Source organism: Camellia sinensis, chromosome 11, assembly GCF_055761805.1.
Source record: "Camellia sinensis isolate YWXY chromosome 11, ASM5576180v1, whole genome shotgun sequence".
Lineage (NCBI taxonomy): Eukaryota > Viridiplantae > Streptophyta > Magnoliopsida > Ericales > Theaceae > Camellia > Camellia sinensis.
In genome coordinates this window covers 15,199,198-15,218,511 of record NC_138971.1, presented here as the reverse complement: position 1 = coordinate 15,218,511, position 19,314 = coordinate 15,199,198, and the positions used below count along the sequence as shown (strand labels likewise).

At 37.9% G+C, this 19,314-nt stretch overlaps 1 protein-coding gene across 1 annotated transcript; it reads left to right on the top strand.

Annotated features, from left to right (window-relative positions):
* The first annotated feature begins 5,581 nt into the window (after positions 1–5,581).
* Positions 5,582–9,200, top strand: LOC145802171 (uncharacterized). The gene is made up of 5 exons (XM_082894839.1): positions 5,582–5,886; positions 5,983–6,959; positions 7,245–7,537; positions 8,030–8,267; positions 8,716–9,200. Exons 1-5 carry the CDS (start codon positions 5,582–5,584, stop codon positions 9,198–9,200), a joined length of 2,298 nt encoding a protein of 765 aa, XP_082750965.1.
* The last annotated feature ends 10,114 nt before the right edge of the window (positions 9,201–19,314 follow it).

Below are 19,314 nucleotides of genomic sequence, written 5' to 3'. Positions count from 1 at the left end.
CCCTGGGTAATTTTCTCTGCATTATTTAATTTTTTCTATATTGTTCAATTTTCTTTGATTTGAACTCAGAGAAATTTCAATTTTCTTTGGGTAATTTTCTTTACATTTCTCTAGTTTGAACTCAAAGAAATTTCAATTTTCTCGAGTTTGAAGCTAGAGAAATTTTCGGGAAGTCCAAAATTTTTCTGCAGAGAATTTCTCTGGGAATAATTTCTCTGGATTAAAATCTCTCTGAATCAATGTTGAGGGACCGTAGATATTATGAAAATATTGAATGTTTTTTATGTTATAAAATCTTAATGCTAGGAACCTTAAAAAAAATCCTCAAAATAAAAATTAATTTCCCAAATTTGGTCTAAAAAGGAGAATTATGTAAAAAATATAAAAAAGATATCCAAAAAAAAAAAAAAAAAAAATCGGTTTGGAGAAGTTCACAAAAATCGAAGAATGTCCATGTTCTTAGAATTTTCACCAGTCAAACTAGAATACGAAGTGGTTTATATTGTTGTCCTGATCTTACATTTCAACTTCAGAAAATTCCCAGCATGTTTTTCCAACAAACAAATATTAATAATGAAAACCCAACCAACTAATCTATTACCTTATTTTTTTTTTGAATTATACTTTTCATACTTCAACTTTCATTTGAAATTTACATTAAATTCTTCATTTTTTCAGTTGCAACAATTAAGTCTTTAGATTTCAACTCAAGGTTTAATGTTAGAGTGCTGCTATTAGCACCTCATAAATTATTTTGAAGTTCTCAATTTTTAGCTTTTTTTATTACAATAATAACCTCAAATAAAATTACTAGAAAGGACATCATTAATTTTAAGACATCCCATCTCACAATTAAATCTATATACCCATTACATCATGAATTGGGATTTATGAGAGTACCCACCTCCATCACCACTCATCCATCTTTCCCAAATCCCACCTTCAAAACCTACACAATCTTAAAACCTTGAAAATCTTTTGGCGGCAATATTCCGGCGGTAACGGTGGCAACTATTTGATTACCTACACTTCTTCGGCAATGACAATGAGTTAAAATTTTTCTGACAACCACAACTTCGTAAGATGAGAGGAGTACAACAATAAAAACTTAGATAAAATTCATAGCTTTGATGTTGTTCTTAGTTCAGAAGATATTGGCCTTATAAGAGTAAGTTTCTTGAAAAAAATAGTAAAAATAATAAAATTTGCTCGACATTTTTTCGAGACTGAACTCCCGAACATATGATTGAAATTAGGAAACACAGACCCCGAACATTGTTTATTTGTTCGAGAACTGGTAACCGAACATTTATTATTTGTTTGGAAACAAGTAATCGAACATTATTCATAGGTTCAAACCTGTTTTACTGAGAAAACTAAACCAATTATTATAATTTTTTTTCCGCAAGAGAAGATTATTATGAGAAAACTAAGAAATTATGTATATATATATATATAGAGAGAGAGAGAGAAAGAGAGAGAGAGAAAGAGCATACCAACTATGACAATAGTAGATGAGGCAGCAGAGACAGTAATCACATTGCTTCTTCTTCTTCGTGGGCTTTGTTACCATTTTTTTTGTGGTGTGGGGGGCATTCAATGGGTGTAAGTTTTCACAAGGTTAATTTTGGTATTCTTTGAGGAGGGAATTTTTTTTTTTAAGGATTTCAAAATTTATAAGTGGGGTTCCAAATAAATTCATAGGATGTTAATAGCACCACTCTTAATGTTATCCTACTCTCACCCAACATTTAAAATTTAAGTAAAAAATTAAAAATTTTCATTAATTACACTATTAACCCATGTAATTAGACTTAAGTTTTACTTTGGCTTCTAATGTTTTAAAATGAAGAGTTCGGTTCTTATATTTTAAATCCAGTTTCAGTCTCTCTTTCCTTATGCACAAGTCCTCCATGATGTGTGTTTAGGGTCTAATCATTGTCCTCTAATTCTAAATTGTTGCATATCGCCAAAATCCTAAATGTTTCAAATTTGAGTCTATGTGGGCAACTAGCCCGAAATGTGTTCTAACCATCCAACAGGCTTGAGAGGGTGTTTAGATGGGGTCTCCAATGTTCCAACTCACTCAACGACTCAAGAGTTTGCAAGCGGGGACTACAAAAAATGAGCAAATAGGAGTTTAGGAATGGGCAGGTTCAATTGGCAGCTCTACAATATCAGCTAGCTAGCTATAGTTCTGGGGCTACAACCGTCTGCGGAAAGTTTGGCCAAGTAGTCACAGTTAGTCCGAAATCGAGGTAGTGTTGCTTAGGGAAGAAATGTATCTTCACCAACGTTCTAGGCTTCGTTGGTTACAATTCGGGGATAAAAACTCAGTTTTCTTCCATGCGACTATTACCCAGAGACAACAAAGAAATCAACTGCTAAAACTGCAAACGGAAGATGGATTGTGGTTATCCTAAGAGAAGGAAATTGACAAGCATCTTTTTAAGTAATTTTCTTCAAGACACAATGCCAACCCGAGAAAGCTCTTGATGTCCTAGATCTCGTTATTTCAAATGATATGAATGAAGGCTTGGTTCACGAAGTTTCAGATATGGAGATTAAGGGTGCAGTCTTTCAGCTTGGCTCTCTAAAGGCATCTAGATTGAATGGTGTCCTGGGGTTTTTTTATTAGCAATATTGGAATGTCGTGGGTATTGATGTGTGCAACGTAGTAAGGAGTTTCTTTGGAAGGCCTTTATGTTGAAAGAGATAAACCACACTACTCTTGTAATAACCCGACCCTCGTATGTGATTCTGAGATATTTTAAATCTTTGATTATGCCCTTTCAAATGCTTACTGTGAAACTTCATGGGAAATTAAGTTTAAGTATGTATATTTTATGAATTGAACTTGGATCTGTTAGGTAAGGATAGTATCTATGACAATTAGAAACGGAAATTGAGGGCCTTAGAGGCTTAATAATCCGAAAGTGATTACACAATTGGAATCAGCATAATTTTTAAGTAATATTGAGCATTTTTGTGAAATTTCAATTTGGGACAATTAAACGATTAATTTTTGTCCTATTTCCTCCATATATATATATATATGTATGTGTGTGTTCCTTGACCACTTGATAAAACAAAAACAACTTCCTAACTCAATACATGGCTCCGGAGAGAAAAGCTTAGAGGAGAGAAAGGTTGAAGGGTAGAAGGTGGGGAATTGAGAAACTTTAGCACAAGGTATGTAGATGTTATATTAATTAACTCCTACAACTCTCCTTCTTCTTCTATAGTGAGAGGTATACTCAAAATCATGGCGCTCAAGGGTTGGAATTGTGGTTCTAAGGGTGTGTAAGAAGTTAATGTGAATGTTTTGACTTAATTTAAAATAGCTATGACTCAATTGAGTTGCTTGACTTTTATTATTTGACATGGCTTTGTGTATATGTGTCTATATATGTGTGTAAAGTTAGGAATCTCATGAAATGGGGAGTGTTTATGAGTGTGGATTAATGATTTAACTTATATTCAAATGAAGTATGTATTTTGATGCTTATTCACATGCATTTGAGTCTTTACATTAGCAATTTATAGTTAAGTTTTGAGGCCCTAAACATATCTGCAAAAGGATGGAATTGTGCAGAATTTTCGGACCTTTTTGTGCAGAATCGCCGCACGTGCGGGGTCCAAGGCCGCACGTGCAGGAGCCCCAGCCGCACGTGCGGGAAAAATGGCAAATTTTGGAGTTCAACACTGCTAAAAAGGCACGTGCGGGGCATCACTGCCGCACGTGCGGGAGGTTTTGCCGCACGTGCGGGAATCCTAGCCGCACGTGCGGCTCAGGCTGGGAAACACGGGTCGCTCCGTTTTGCGTGTTGGACCCTCTAATATTGTCACAACCTGCAATTGATATTGTTATGATGTTCGTTAAATTAATCGAAGAAAAATGAGTCAAGAATTGATTTAACAAGAAAGAGGGAAACTAATGTGTATCTTGTGCATGTCTAGGACACGTTTCAAGAGGATCAAGTGCCCCGCCGCAACACAGTGAGTAATAGTACTAGATGTACTTTAATCTCGCTAAGTATTATTGTTATTAACATTGTACTTAATATATATGCCACGTGGAAAGAAATGTGAGGTTATAAAATTAAGAAACAGTGTGAAGTTATGAAAGTACCAAAAGAACTTATGAAGTCATAAAATTGAGACCCAGTGTGAACTATGGAAACATCGAAAGAACTTGTGAAATGTGAATCCATGAGGTCGAGAGCCAACTTGTGAAATATGGATTTAAGAGGCCGAGGGCCAAATTGTGAAACTATGATTCTAAGTTATGGAATTATGAAGCCATGGGCTAAGTTGTGAACGTGTGAACCCATTAGACCAAGGGCCAATCTGTGAGACTGTGAACTGATAAAGTTATTCGGTAAATGTGTACAAATTCAGACTCGCTACATGATCTCCGCATTACTTACTCTTTTATATGTATTACAATGTTAATAATGTATCGAAGCACTTAAATACTATTGTTCACTGAGCCTGGCTCACTCTATGTTATGACTATTTCTGTAGGTAACCAAGCTGGAGGTCGGTCCTAGCCGGCCACCGTCACACTTTTGTCAGCCTAAGCATAGCCAGGCCCTTGGTCGCAGCCGTTCTTTTATGTAATGTTTTGCTAGATCATGGCGTATACTTTCGTTATTGGCTTAGGGGGTAATGTATATAATATTTTTGTTCTATGCCCAATCTTGGGGCTGGTTCTGTATATGCTTATGTATGTATATATATATATATATATCTAGTTCTCAAATGTGTGATCCTTATATCTATTCGTCTTATGCGATATTTGTGATCCTGGCATGATAGTGGTAGCTCAATAGATGTCATACTTTCTTATATTATCTTTGTCGGCAATGCTTCCGTTCAGGCCCCTATGTTATATATATTTATACCAGGTTTAGTGTCTACTTCCGCACAGGTCATGCCCGATCTTTTAGGGGCCGGGTTGGGGCGTGGCAGAGTGGTATCAGAGCACGAGTTGCTATCTCACACACGAATCCATTGAGCCTTAGGATGTCTAGAAAAGACTTAGGCATCATGCATGACATCCTAGAACGTATGAGAGATCAATGGCAACGTTTAGTGTACTCTACTAATGCTAACAATTTGAATTATGTTTATTGGATATACTTGAATGATATGCCGGTTATGGTGAGAACAAGGGCAGAAGATCCAGAAGATGCTACTGCAGCACGGTTAGACCGAATGGAAAGAATGATGATGGAAATGGCGGAGACCTTAAGGCAACAACAGCAACAACCGCAACCGCCACTGCCACCGGTACCTCCACCTGCAGTACAAGACTTCCGTGTTAAGGACCGAACCATTACACTCACAAAGGAGTTTAAAAAGATGAAACCACTGTCATTTAAGGGAGGAATAGAGCCGATGAAAGCTGAAGCATGGGTGCTGGGAATAGAGAAATTGTTCGAAGTATTTCCATGTACTGAAGTCCAGAAAGTGAAACTTGCCGCCTTTACTCTTGAAGACGAGGCGTGAAGATGGTGGATGCTTACGAGAACGTTGCATCGGGACTTAACATGGGATAGATTTTTGGAGTTGTTCTATGATAAGTACTTCCCCCAAAGTAGGCGAGATAAAAAAAGTGACTGAATTTGAGACCCTTAGACAAGGAAGTAAGACTGTTGTTGAATATGAAGCCCAATTTGCAGAACTAGCTTGGTTTGTGCCTCATATGGTGGATACGGACTATAAGAAGGCACGGAAATTTGAAGGGGGATTACGGAGTGCTATTTTAGACCGGGTCAATATGTTAAAGCTACCTACATATGTTTATGTATTAGAAAGGGCCGTTATAGCAGAAGGAAATCTTACTGTGCAGAATCGGATTTCCGAGTGGAAAGGGAAGAGGTAGAACAATCAATGGTCAAAGGGAGCAGTTACGCCACCACATAAGGAGCTTAATTCAGGGAACTCTAGCACCACCACCCCTGCTCAAAACTCCAGTCCTGTGTGTCCAGACTATGGAAGGCTGCATCGTGGGACTTGCCACTGGAAGACTGGAGCTTGTTTTAAGTGTGGTAAAACGGGTCATTTGGTAAGGGATTGCCCACAGTGGACTCAACAAAAGGGCACTAGGACTGCCACTAGTTCCGCGAGATCTACACCAACCCCTAACGCAAAGGCAGCCGCTAAACCTACGAATAATCAAGATACTGCAAGGCAAGGTAGGGTGTTCGCATTAGTTCCAGGTGATGTACAAAACGCGGCAACAGTGGTGTCAGGTACATTTATTGTTCATGGTCATTCTGGGCATGTATTGTTTGATTCTGGCTCCACCCACTCTTTTGTGTCGAAATTATTTGCTCCTAATTTAGACAAAACTGAGGAGAATTTGTCTTATATGTTGTGTGTGTCTTCTCCTTTGGGAGATTCTATGCTCTGTGCTTCTGTGTACTTAGCTTGTGAACTTCAACTTGGGGATATTCGGGTGTATGCTAATCTATTACCTCTCGACATGACCTATTTTGATGTTATTCTGGGAATGGATTGGCTGAGTGATTATGGTGCAATTATAAACTGCTTGACTAAGCAAATCAATTTCTACCCTCCGGGCCAAGCAGAGTCTATTGTTCAGGGACAGGAAGTAACTTCGCCACCTTATCTGATTTCGGCAATAAAGGCTTGTAAGTTGATTCAAAAAGGGTGTTGGGGGTATTTATGTAGTATTTTGGAGGGGCAAGTGATGAATGGGGATATTGACGTGATTCCAGTGGTTCGTGAATTTCTGGATGTTTTTCCCGAAGAATTGCCAGGACAATTGGTAGACCGTGAAATTGAGTTTATCATTGATGTGGCGCCAGGAACTCAACCTATCTCCAAGACTCCGTATAGGATGTCGCCAGCTGAAATGAAAGAATTAAAGATTCAATTACAGGATTTGCTTGATAAAGGATTTATCCATCCGAGTGTATCTCCTTGGGGTGCGCCAGTTTTATTTGTGAAAAAGAAGGACAGAACACTTCGGCTATGTATCGATTATAGGGAACTCAATAAAGTAACAATCAAAAACAAGTACCCCTTACCACGGATTGATGATCTATTTGACCAGCTACAAGGGGCACAAGTTTTCTCAAAAATTGACCTACGGTCTGGATACCATCAATTGAAGGTTAAAGCTGATGATGTGGAGAAGACAGCTTTTCGCACTCGGTACGGCCATTACGAATTTCTAGTTATGCCCTTTGGAGTTACTAATGCACCAGCAGCATTTATGGATTTAATGAATCGTGTTTTTAAACCTTACCTGGACGAGTTTGTGGTGGTCTTCATCGATGATATTCTTATATACTCAAAGAGTGCAGAGGCTCACGAGGATCATCTTCGCCTAATCCTTCAAACACTCCGGGAGAAGAAATTGTATGCAAAGCTAAAGAAATGTGAATTCTGGCTACAAGAGGTGGCATTTCTGGGGCATGTAGTAACCAAGGAGGGAGTCTCTGTTGATCCGCACAAAATTGAGGTGATTGTGAATTGGCCAACTCCTACCAACGTAACTGAGGTGCGTAGTTTCATGGGATTAGCTGGGTATTACAGAAGGTTTGTTCAAAATTTCTCCAAAATCGCTGTGCCGCTTACACAATTGACTCGAAAGGGAGTTGCGTTTGAATGGTCAGAGGGACGGGAATCTGCTTTCCAAGAATTGAAAACAAAGTTGACTACAGCACCAGTTCTGGCCTTACCATCCGGTACCGAAGGGTTTATCATTTACAGTGATGCTTCACACAAAGGGCTTGGTTGTGTACTTATACAAAATGGACGCGTTATCGCTTATGCCTCCCGACAACTAAAACCCCACGAGAGGAATTATCCCACACACGACCTAGAGTTAGCGGCAGTAGTTTTTGCTTTGAAAATATGGCGGCACTATCTCTATGGCACGACCTGCGAAGTCTACACCGATCACAAAAGTCTCAAGTACCTTTTTACCCAGAAGGAATTGAATATGCGGCAGCGGCGATGGTTAGAGTTAATTAAAGATTATGACTTACAGATCCATTACCATCCTGGTAAAGCCAACACACTTGCAGACACACTTAGTCGGAAGAATACGAGAGATTTGGCAAACCTATTGACGGAGAAAAAGGAGCTGAAGATTGAATTAGATAAAATGAATGTGACCCTTGTAGTACGTGGACAGGAGGCAGTACTAGCAGCATTAATGGCTCAACCGACTTTATTGGAAGAGATTAAGTTACATCAAATGGAGGATGACATTCTAAGGAAGATATGTAATGAGTTAGAGATGAAACCAAAACTGGGGTTCAACTTTATGGATTCGGTGCTTAAGTTTCAAAACCGAATATGTGTCCCCAATGTGCTGGAACTTAAACGAAAATTGATGGAAGAAGCACATGCCTCGAGATTTTCAATACATCCGGGAAGTACTAAGATGTACCGGGATTTGAAGCAAAATTTTTGGTGGCCAGGTATGAAAAAAAAAAATCGCAGAGTTTGTTTCTAAGTGTTTGCAATGTCAGCAAGTAAAAGCGGAACATCAAAGACCAGCAGGCTTATTACAACCCCTTCCAATTCCGGAATGGAAATGGGAACGTTTGACCATGGATTTTGTCATGGGGTTACCACGGACACCTCGAGGCATGAATTCGATATGGGTCATTGTAGACCGGTTAACTAAGTCTGCTCATTTCTTGCCAGTGAAAACTCAATATAATGCAGATAAGCTTGCAATACTTTATGTAAATGAAATTGTAAGACTTCACGGCGTTCCAGTTTCAATTGTGTCGAATAGGGACCCCAAGTTCGTTTCGAGATTTTGGCAAAGTCTGCAAGAAGCCATGGATACGGAACTTAAGTTCAGCACAGCCTTTCACCCTCAGACCGACGGTCAATCCGAGAGAATGATACAGACTCTAGAAGATATGCTCCGAATGTGTGTGCTAGATTTTCAAGGAAGTTGGGAAACCTATCTACCGTTGATAGAATTTGCATACAACAATAGTTACCATTCGAGTATCGAAATGGCACCTTATGAAGCTCTATATGGAAGACCATGTCGTTCCCCGGTATGTTGGGCCGAAGTTGGAGATAGAGCATTGCTAGGACCTGAAATTGTGCAATTAACGACTGAAAAGGTTAAAATTATCCGGGAAAGATTGAAAACGGCTCAAAGAAAACAGAAGAGTTATGCGGATAACCGATGAAGGGATTTGGAATTTGAGGTGGATAGTCATGTGTTCGTGAAAATCACCCCATTGAAAGGACATCCGAGATTTGGAAAAAGAGGTAAGTTAACACACCGGTATGTTGGTCCCTTTCAAATTCTGGAAAGAGTAAGCCCGGTAGCTTACCGAGTGGCCCTCCCACCGAACATGAGTCAAGTACACAACGTATTCCATGTCTCTATGCTTCGAGGATACCTGCCCGATCCATCTCATGTCATAGATCACCACTACATTGTGTTAGACGACAAACTAAACTATGAAGAAAAACCACTTCGAATTTTAGATCGACAAGTAAAGCAGTTACGCAATCGAGAAATCTCAATGGTAAAAGTAGAGTGGCAAGAACATTACGGGACCGAGGCAACTTGGGAAAAGGAGGAGGAAATGCAACATCAATACCCGCATTTGTTTCCGTTTTAAGGTAAAAGCAAGTTTGAGGGACCAAACTTATTTAAGGGGGGGAGAGTGTAATAACCCGACCCTCGTATGTGATTCTGAGATATTTTAAATCTTTGATTATGCCCTTTCAAATGCTTACTGTGAAACTTCATGGGAAATTAAGTTTAAGTATGTATATTTTATGAATTGAACTTGTATCTGTTAGGTAAGGATAGTATCTGTGACAATTAGAAACAAAAATTGAGGGCCTTAGAGGCTTAATAATCCGAAAGTGATTACGCAATTGGAATCAGCATAATTTTTAAGTAATATTGAGCATTTTTGTGAAATTTCAATTTGGGACGATTAAACGATTAATTTTTGTCCTATTCCCTCCTTATATTTATATATGTATGTGTGTGTTCCTTGACCACATGATAAAACAAAAACAACTTCCTAACTCAATACATGGCTCCGGAGAGAAAAGCTTAGAGGAGAGAAAGGTTGAAGGGTAGAAGGTAGGGAATTGAGAAACTTTAGCACAAGGTATGTAGATGTTATATTAATTAACTCCTACAACTCTCCTTCTTCTTCTATAGTGAGAGGTATACTCAAAATCATGGCACTCAAGGGTTGGAATTGTGGTTCTAAGGGTGTGTAAGAAGTTAATGTGAATGTTTTGACTTAATTTAAAATAGCTATGACTCAATTGAGTTGCTTGACTTTTATTATTTGACATGGCTTTGTGTATATGTGTCTATATATGTGTGTAAAGTTAGGAATCTCATGAAATGGGGAGTGTTTATGAGTGTGGATTAATGATTTAACTTATATTCAAATGAAGTATGTATTTTGATGCTTATTCACATGCATTTGAGCCATTACATTAGCAATTTATAATTAAGTTTTGAGGCCCTAAACATATCTGCAAAAGGATGGAATTGTGCAGAATTTTCAGACTTTTTTGTGCAAAATCGCCGCACGTGCGGGGTCCAAGGCCGCACGTGCGGGAGCCCCAGCCGCACGTGCGGGAAAAATGGCAAATTTTGGAGTTCAACACTGCTAAAAAGGCACGTGCGGGGCATCATTGCCGCACGTGCGGGAGGTTTTGCCGCACGTGCGAGAATCCTAGCCGCACGTGCAGCTCAAGCTGGGAAACACGGGTCGCTCCGTTTTGCATGTTGGACCCTCTAATATTGTCACAACCTGCAATTGATATTGTTATGATGTTCATTAAATTAATCGAAGAAAAATGAGTCAAGAATTGATTTAACAAGAAAGAGGGAAACTAATGTGTATCTTGTGCATGTGTAGGACACGCTTCAAGAGGATCAAGTGCCCTGCCGCAACACAGTGAGTAATAGTACTAGATGTACTTTAATCTCGCTAAGTATTATTGTTATTAACATTGTACTTAATATATATGCCACGTGGAAAGAAATGTGAGGTTATAAAATTAAGAAACAGTGTGAAGTTGTGAAAGTACCAAAAGAACTTGTGAAGTCATAAAATTGAGACCCAGTGTGAACTATGGAAACATCGAAAGAACTTGTGAAATGTGAATCCATGAGGCCGAGAGCCAACTTGTGAAATATGGATTTAAGAGGCCGAGGGCCAAATTGTGAAACTATGATTCTAAGTTATGGAATTATGAAGCCATGGGCTAAGTTGTGAACGTGTGAACCCATTAGGCCAAGGGCCAATCTATGAGACTATGAACCGATAAAGTTATTCGGTAAATGTGTACAAATTCAGACTCGCTACATGATCTCCGCATTACTTACTCTTTTATATGTATTACAATGTTAATAATGTATCGAAGCGCTTAAATACTATTGTTCACTGAGCCTGGCTCACTCTATGTTATGACTATTTCTGTAGGTAACCAAGCTGGAGGTCGGTCCTAGCCGGCCACCGTCACACTTTTGTCAGCCTAAGCATAGCCAGGCCCTTGGTCGTAGCCGTTCTTTTATGTAATGTTTTGCTAGATCATGGCGTATACTTTCGTTATTGGCTTAGGGGGTAATGTATATAATATTTTTGTTCTATGCCCAATCTTGGGGCTGGTTCTGTATATGCTTATGTATGTATATATATATATATATATAAATATCTAGTTCTCAAATGTGTGCTCCTTATATCTATTCATCTTATGCGATATTTGTGATCCTGGCATGATAGTGGTAGCTCAATGGATGTCATACTTTCTTATATTATCTTTGTCGGCAATGCTTCCATTCAGGCCCCTATGTTATATATATTTATACCAGGTTTAGTGTCTACTTCCGCACAAGTCATGCCCGATCTTTTAGGGGCAGGGTTGGGGCATGACAACTCTAGTTTTGATCCCCAAAACCAATGCACCAGAGAAGCTATCATATTTCCGACTAATTAGCCTATGCAATTTTAGTCTGAAGATTGTACCGAGGATTTTGGAAAATCTAATAAAAAGGGTGTTGGGGGCTATTGTATCACCAAGTCAATCAACCTTTGTACCTAGTAGGCTCATCCAAGATTATATTTGTTACGACCCAAACCCACCTCTATAGGTTTAGAATCATAACCGGCCAATAATCCTGGAATTACCAAAGGCCTCTGAACGAATTAAATAGAATACAGGAGCTAGCGGAAGCAAATACAAACATATAAGTGACAGAAATTTTAAAACTTTATATACATATCAGTGACATCATATTTACATTAGTCTTACGCCACCAAAACCCACATAAATACAACTTACAAAAACTTGTTCAGACAAACAAAAGAAAGCCAAAAACTCAAAACTCGATAATAGAATACGACCACATCAAAACGGGAACCTCCTCGGGAGACATAGTGGCTGGCCGACACACAAGAATCCAGGTAGCAGCTTGGGCCTGATCACGCATCTGATCATCTATATACATAAATAATATGGTGAGCTGGAACCTAGTGAATAATAACAGAGTAAAGGTTTTAATGAATAATGTCCATAACACTTTTAGAAATCATAAACAAATTCATATTCATATTCATGTTCATATTCAAAGTTCACATATTCCATATGATCATATACGTTGTACATCTGCTGGCGCTAACAAATCTGATGACCCATAAAGGGACGGCCATAAAGGCATTCCGATGACCCATAAAAGGGACGGCCATAAAGGCATTCTGATGACTCATGTGCACAAAGACATTTCCGATGACCCATAAAGGGACGACCATAAAGGCATTCCGATGACCCATAAAAGGGACGACCATAAAGGCATTCTGATGACCCACAAAGGGACGCATATCATATGATGCTAAAGATGCCACGAATACATTTCAGAAACTTAGACAATCATTCATTCATACAAAACATAGCATTTCAGAAAACTGATCATTTCATATCATCAGAAAATAATTAAAGTTAAATATAACTTTACAGAGTTATTACTCACAGATGGCTCCGATAACAAAGTAGACGAATCAAACAACTAAGCAGCTAAGGCGCGTGACCTACACAAACACATAGCGGATACACAATGAGACGCACATTTTGAAAACACTTAACTTGCTTCTTTTCTATCTTTGTGTGTTTCTAATCCTTATCCTCATTATTATGTCTTAGTTAAGTCTTAGGAATGCCTAAGATGCAATGAGAATACCAAAATATATGTTGTAACACTTAGTAAAATTTCTGAAAACAGGGTCTTCGCTTGAGTGTACTTTTGATCGCTCGAGCGGACTGCAAAATTCTGTAAAACTTTTGGGAGCTCTCATTTTACGCTCGAGCGCAACTTGTGGTTGCTCGAGCCAAGGTTCAAAAATAGACGCGATAGCTCGAGCGTAGGTTCCCTCGCTCGAGCGGAGACTCATGTCTACAAAAGTACTGGGAGCATGAGTTTTATGCTCGAGCCAACTTTTAGTCACTCGAGTGGAAGTGCAAAACAAATGGTGGTCGCTCGAGCATAGGTTCTGTCACTGGAGCGATGATGTAGAATTCTAGAATTTCTAGATTAATGTTCAAGATGCAAAACTCAAATTCAAAGCTTTAAAATACATCATTTGGGCCAATAACTTGAGAAAACATGTCTAAACTTGTAAAACATCAAGAATTAAGGATCATTTTGCAAAATCAAGTCCCAAAAGTATGTCCAAAATTCAACTTGAACCTTCCAAAACATAACATGCATGTAATGATATGAGCTTTAACTTTTCAAACCATGATCAATTGAAATGTTTGGTACAAAAACATATTGAAGTCTCAAAACACAGCCAAGGTAAGGTCATGCACGTGAAATTTTTTGGGTAAACAACTTCAAAATACCATGATATGTACGTGTATGCTTGATATGGTCTCAATTCTACTTCTATACCTTATTTCTTGCATCTCCTGGCTCAATTCTCTTGAATTCATGCATTAACCAACTCAAGTACAACCTAAAGGTTTGAATTCATACCTTAAGTGTTCAATTGGGCTCTAAATGACCAATTTTCAAAGTCTCCAAGCTAGTTCCTCCAAAATTCCTAGTTAATCTCCATTTTCTAACTTTGATCTCAATTTCTTCCTTCTCCCTCTCTCACTCATGTTTTTCTCCTCAAAAAGATGATGAACCAAAAGAGTTCTAATGTGTGTATAAGCCTTATATAGGCTTGGTTAGTGGACTTAATCAAACTGAGCTAACCACTAATCAAATGGGCATTATTTTATTCTAATTATTTGGTTCCGAATCGAATTCCAATTAAACCTACCATAATGTTCTAAAAATTCCAAACAATACATCTAAGTTAATTTCGTGATTGAATGCCGATAAGGCCTTCAATTTGCATATCGAATTGAAAATACAGACAGATCTTTCTACAACAGACAGATATAAATGCAAATACCATATAACACATGCAATTAATACAGAATTTCATCTTAATTACTTACTAGACATTCTGAATCATAGATTCTAGGTTAATCACATGTCAGGGTTACAATATTATAGTGGCTCATGAAGCTTTTCATACCTCAAAAATTCAGAGGGGAAGGCAAAGGACTTGGCTTTGAAATTAGAGTTTCGCAAGGCTTATGATACAGTTCCGTTGGACTTTCTACGAGCTGTCTTGATTAAACTGGGCTTTTGCGGTAAATGTTTATAAGGGGTCATGGAATGTGTTTCTACAATTACATTTTCGATGGATGTAAATGGGGCCAAAAGAGCTAGCTTTAAACTATCAAGGGGACTGCAATAAGGGGATTCTCTATCACCGTGTGCCCCCAGTTCTATTCCTTTTCTTGTTCGGTTAATTCAGAGAAGTGTCCAAGAGGGGTGACTGGCGAGCCTCCATATTCGTAGCACCTGCTCCGTCCTATCACGCATATTCTTTGTCGATGATTCTATATTGTTCTTTAAAGCAAAGAGTAATTAATGTGAGGCTTTGCATTCTGAAAGTTTATGGGGATGCTTCGGGCCAACAGATTAATTTTGCAAAGTCGGGAGTGCAATATTTAGCAAATGTGGATCTGGTCACTCAACTTCAGCTGGGTAGGGTTGTAGACACCCCATTTTGACCGGCCCTAAGACTTGGGCGCTTTCTTTTGATTACTCAATGATGAAAACAGGAATATGCTATATCACAAAATTCTCAGTAAAAAGATGGAATATAAACTTTAATCCTAGTCTTACACCTGTTTTTGCCAAATTATTTTAGACTCCTTCTCTATTTTCTTTCCCTTTATTATGTATTATATATATATTTTATTAAATTTATTCAGTACCCTGGTTTCACCCACGCACCATACTTTTGTATATATATATATATATATATTATATTATATAAGGGTATTATTCCTCCTTTGAAAAAAAATTCACTACACTCCCATCGTGCGTCTTTTTGTTTTCTGTGCCTTTAGACCCGCTTTGGTCAAATTATGTTGCATATTTGGCCTACTAAAATATATTTTATTAGTCCATGTATTTTAATTTTACGTATTTGTGTGTTTTTATATATTTTTCTGGGTATTTGTACATGTATTTATGCTAATAATCTCTTTTATATATTATTATATTATAAAGTGCATAGTAATTTTACTGTGCATCTTTTGAAAACAACTCCTACCACCGTTTCTTCTTTTGTCCTTTTCTTACAATTATTTTCTATAAAAGGGGGAAGATCAGAGAAGGAATGGAGGATTTTGGCAAGGGGAGAGATGAGAAGAGTCAAAAAAAATTGGGAGAGAGAATAAAAAAAAAGGGAATTGGTGCGAGGGAATTTTGAGAGAAAAAGAATCAGAAAGAAAGGAACCGTTAAAGTTGTAATTCCAAATTTTGACTGAGAATTGAGAACACATTCCACAGACTTGAGGATAATCAAAAGAAAGTTTGTGAATCAGAAAATTCATCATGTCCCTGAAAGGTGAGTTTTCGCAAACTTTCATTTAATTTCAAAATGTGATATAATTTGTTTAAGTACTTTATTTATTGTTTTTCATAATTTTTTTTATCGCTTTAAATGGTCGGTTGAACCACCTAATTTTACTACTTTATCTGCTGTAATTTACGGTTGTATATAAACTGTTGTAATTTACATAAAATGTTGTAGTTTACTATTTATAAATTGTTGTAATTTTATCGCTTTAAATGGTCGGTTGAACCACCTAATTTTATTACTTTATCTGCTGTAATTTACGGTTGTATATAAACTGTTGTAATTTACATAAAATGTTGTAGTTTGCTATTTATAAATTGTTGTAATTTTATCACTTTAAATGGTTGGTCGAACCACCTAATTTGTTAAAAGATGTGACCCCGCCAAATGAATAGTGATCGGTGGTGAATAGTAACCTCCGGCGGTAAATAGTAACTTCCGGCGGTGAATAGTAACTCCGACGATGAATAGTAGCCCCATCGATGAATAGTACCTCCGGCGATGAATAGTAACAGCGGATGAAAAAATGCCCGGTAAGATGAATAACGATCAAGAAAGGTGAATAGTAATTGTCATGATGAATAGTAACTTCCGGCAATGAATAGTACCTCGGGATGAATAGTGCTCCCGCAAAAAATAAGTTTCCCCAAACAGAACGGAGCAGTCTTCCTACGTCAAGCAAAACATTTTCCGGCGCACATGAAGTTTCTTTATTTTATTTTATTTTATTTTATTTTATTTTGAGAGTTTGTGAGGTTTTTATTTTGTTGTAATATTCCTTTCTCTCTCTCTTATCTGGTTTGTAATAATTTATTCAGAGCGTTGTAATAATTCCCCGCCCCGCTTCTTTCTATCCCGTTCTTTTACTTGCTTTCTTTATTTGTACATAAACATCATATTTATTTTTCATCATAGTTATGCTTTGCATCCATGTTTCATGCATCTTGATTCGGCTAAGTTTGCATTTGTGGATTTAATCAATTCCTATGTGATTATGTGCGCTACCTCATGTTCTTGAGATGATTCACATATCATATTTTAGAGGCTGAATCATTAGTTGCATCTCATGAGTGAATTGCATTAGGATTTTGTATATAAGATCATGCATGTTTTACTAACTTTGTTTTGTAGCTTGTTCGCGGGTCGTCAAACATGTAAGTTTTTATGCTTTAGCATCCCGTTTGTGTATGTTTTTCTTACTATGTTTAAGCATTCTACCATGTGGCTATTTGCTTATGTGATATAATTGTATGAATGCCAGTGGATGGAGGTTGTGTCGCTTAATTTGGAATGATGTTGATTTTCATGTTTGTAAACTCAATTTATTTGGGTTATACATTTTCGAAACTCTTTCAAAACTACATGAAATCAAGTTGTTCCAAAATGGGTGACATAGTCTATACTTGTATGCCTCACATAGTAAATTTTAGGATTTATTAACTAATCAGAACATGAACATATAAATAAAATAAAATTCATATCATGGTTAGTAAAGGCCGATCTTTGATCGGGTGGGCGGGGGTGCTCATTATTGACCTTCCCCTCTCATACCTAAGGTTCCGAGCCAAGCATCCTTGGTAACGACGAACAGTGGCCTTGGTACGAGTCATGGGTTTCCTAATTTTCCCAAAATAAATATTAGGTGGCGACTCTGAGATCTGATGACGCAGTCCATTTTTGACAAAATTGCAACAAAATGAATTTTCAATAAAAGTTGCCAAATCTGGACTCTCATCTGCGTTTCACATTGCACTCGTGAGAATAGATCAAAGGGATCTTGGGGGTCCGAACTGTTTAACGCGCGCGGGTACCCCCCGGGCATGTTACAGTTTCTGGCGACTCCACTGGGGATTTTATGAAACCTTGACTCGAACTCCATGATATGACCTTTATTTTCAATTATATGTTCATTGCATTGCATTCATTGGTGCACTTCAGTCCTTGTGTTGCCCAGATACTGGTGGGAGCACAGGTAAGCTTTTTGTGACACTCCACCTATTTTTACGATACTTTAGAGGCCTTGTGTTGTAACCTTTTGAGATTTGTCAAAAGGGTAGCTTTGTTATGTAGCCCTGCTATCTAGCTTTGCTATCTAAGGTTCTCAGACTCCGAAGAGAGGCTATTTGACTCTTCTGATTTCCTGGGATCTTTATTGGTTATGACCTGAAGGACTCTTTGGTAACGTCACCTTGGCTTCAACCCGTAAAGTAGAGCCAACCTTGTACATATGGTGAGCTATAGTACCTTTCAAATTAGGACAGGATGCTTTCCCGTTTCTAGGATGTATGATACCGCTTGTGTGAATAGTGAAACCCTAGATCATTCCAAGCTAGGACAGGATAACCCTACCCTCTTTAGGGGTGTTTGTTCTCTTTCCTGCTTTATGTGTAATGTATTGGATCTATACAGGGGTTCTCAAATTCGAATTAGTGGCTCAGGCTGTTCAGTTTAGCACCATTACTTCAAAAAAAAAAAATAACAAAAACATAAAATCAAAAAAAAAAAAAAAAAAAATTTGTTAAAAAAAAAAAAATGCCGATATCCCACAAAGTCGACCATCTCTGTGCTTGGGGAGTGACCACCTGTTGATTGCATGAGCTTTATTTTGAATGTTGTGGCTGGCCCACACTTTGACTAGCAAAATTGAGAATGGTTTTATTCTGAGTTCTGAATTGAGTATTGAGTGTAAGTTTGACTCCACCAAGTTTGTAGAGTTAGAGTCAGGCTCGAGTCAGCCTAATAAGTCAGAGTCTGTTGATTTCGATAGTGCTAACCTAGACATTTCTGTTCTGTCTAGGTTCTCTTTGTCATTTTCTTTTGAGTATGTTGTCAAAAGTCTGTTGTCATTGCTGAGTCATAGTCTCTTTTCAATAAACAGAAAAACAAAAAAATAAAATGCCATAGAGTCTGCCTACTTCTCTGTGCCTTAATTCATTGCATTGACCAAAGTTTTTCAAAACTTTTTCCAAAACTCTGATGAAAACAAAGAGGAAGAATTTCCTCGGGATTTGCAAATTTTGATCAACTGAGAAGAAGAGAGGTGTGCTAAGCCTTTGATGAATAAAATCATTTTTGTTAATGTGGGTACTGAGAATGATCCTAGTTTGGTCCAAATTGGTTCTATCCTATCTTCATAAGAGTACGGGTGATTAGTCACTTTGTTAAAAGATTTCAAAAACTGTTTTTGCGTGGTCCTACGAAGACATGCTTGGAATTGATTATACAGCATAAGATCCCTCTTGACTCATGGTCCGACCTCCTTAGCTCCTTAGCTTTCAAACCTTGCTTCGAAGTATTCAATGATCATTCAAAGTGTAAGGCTAGCATAGCCGAA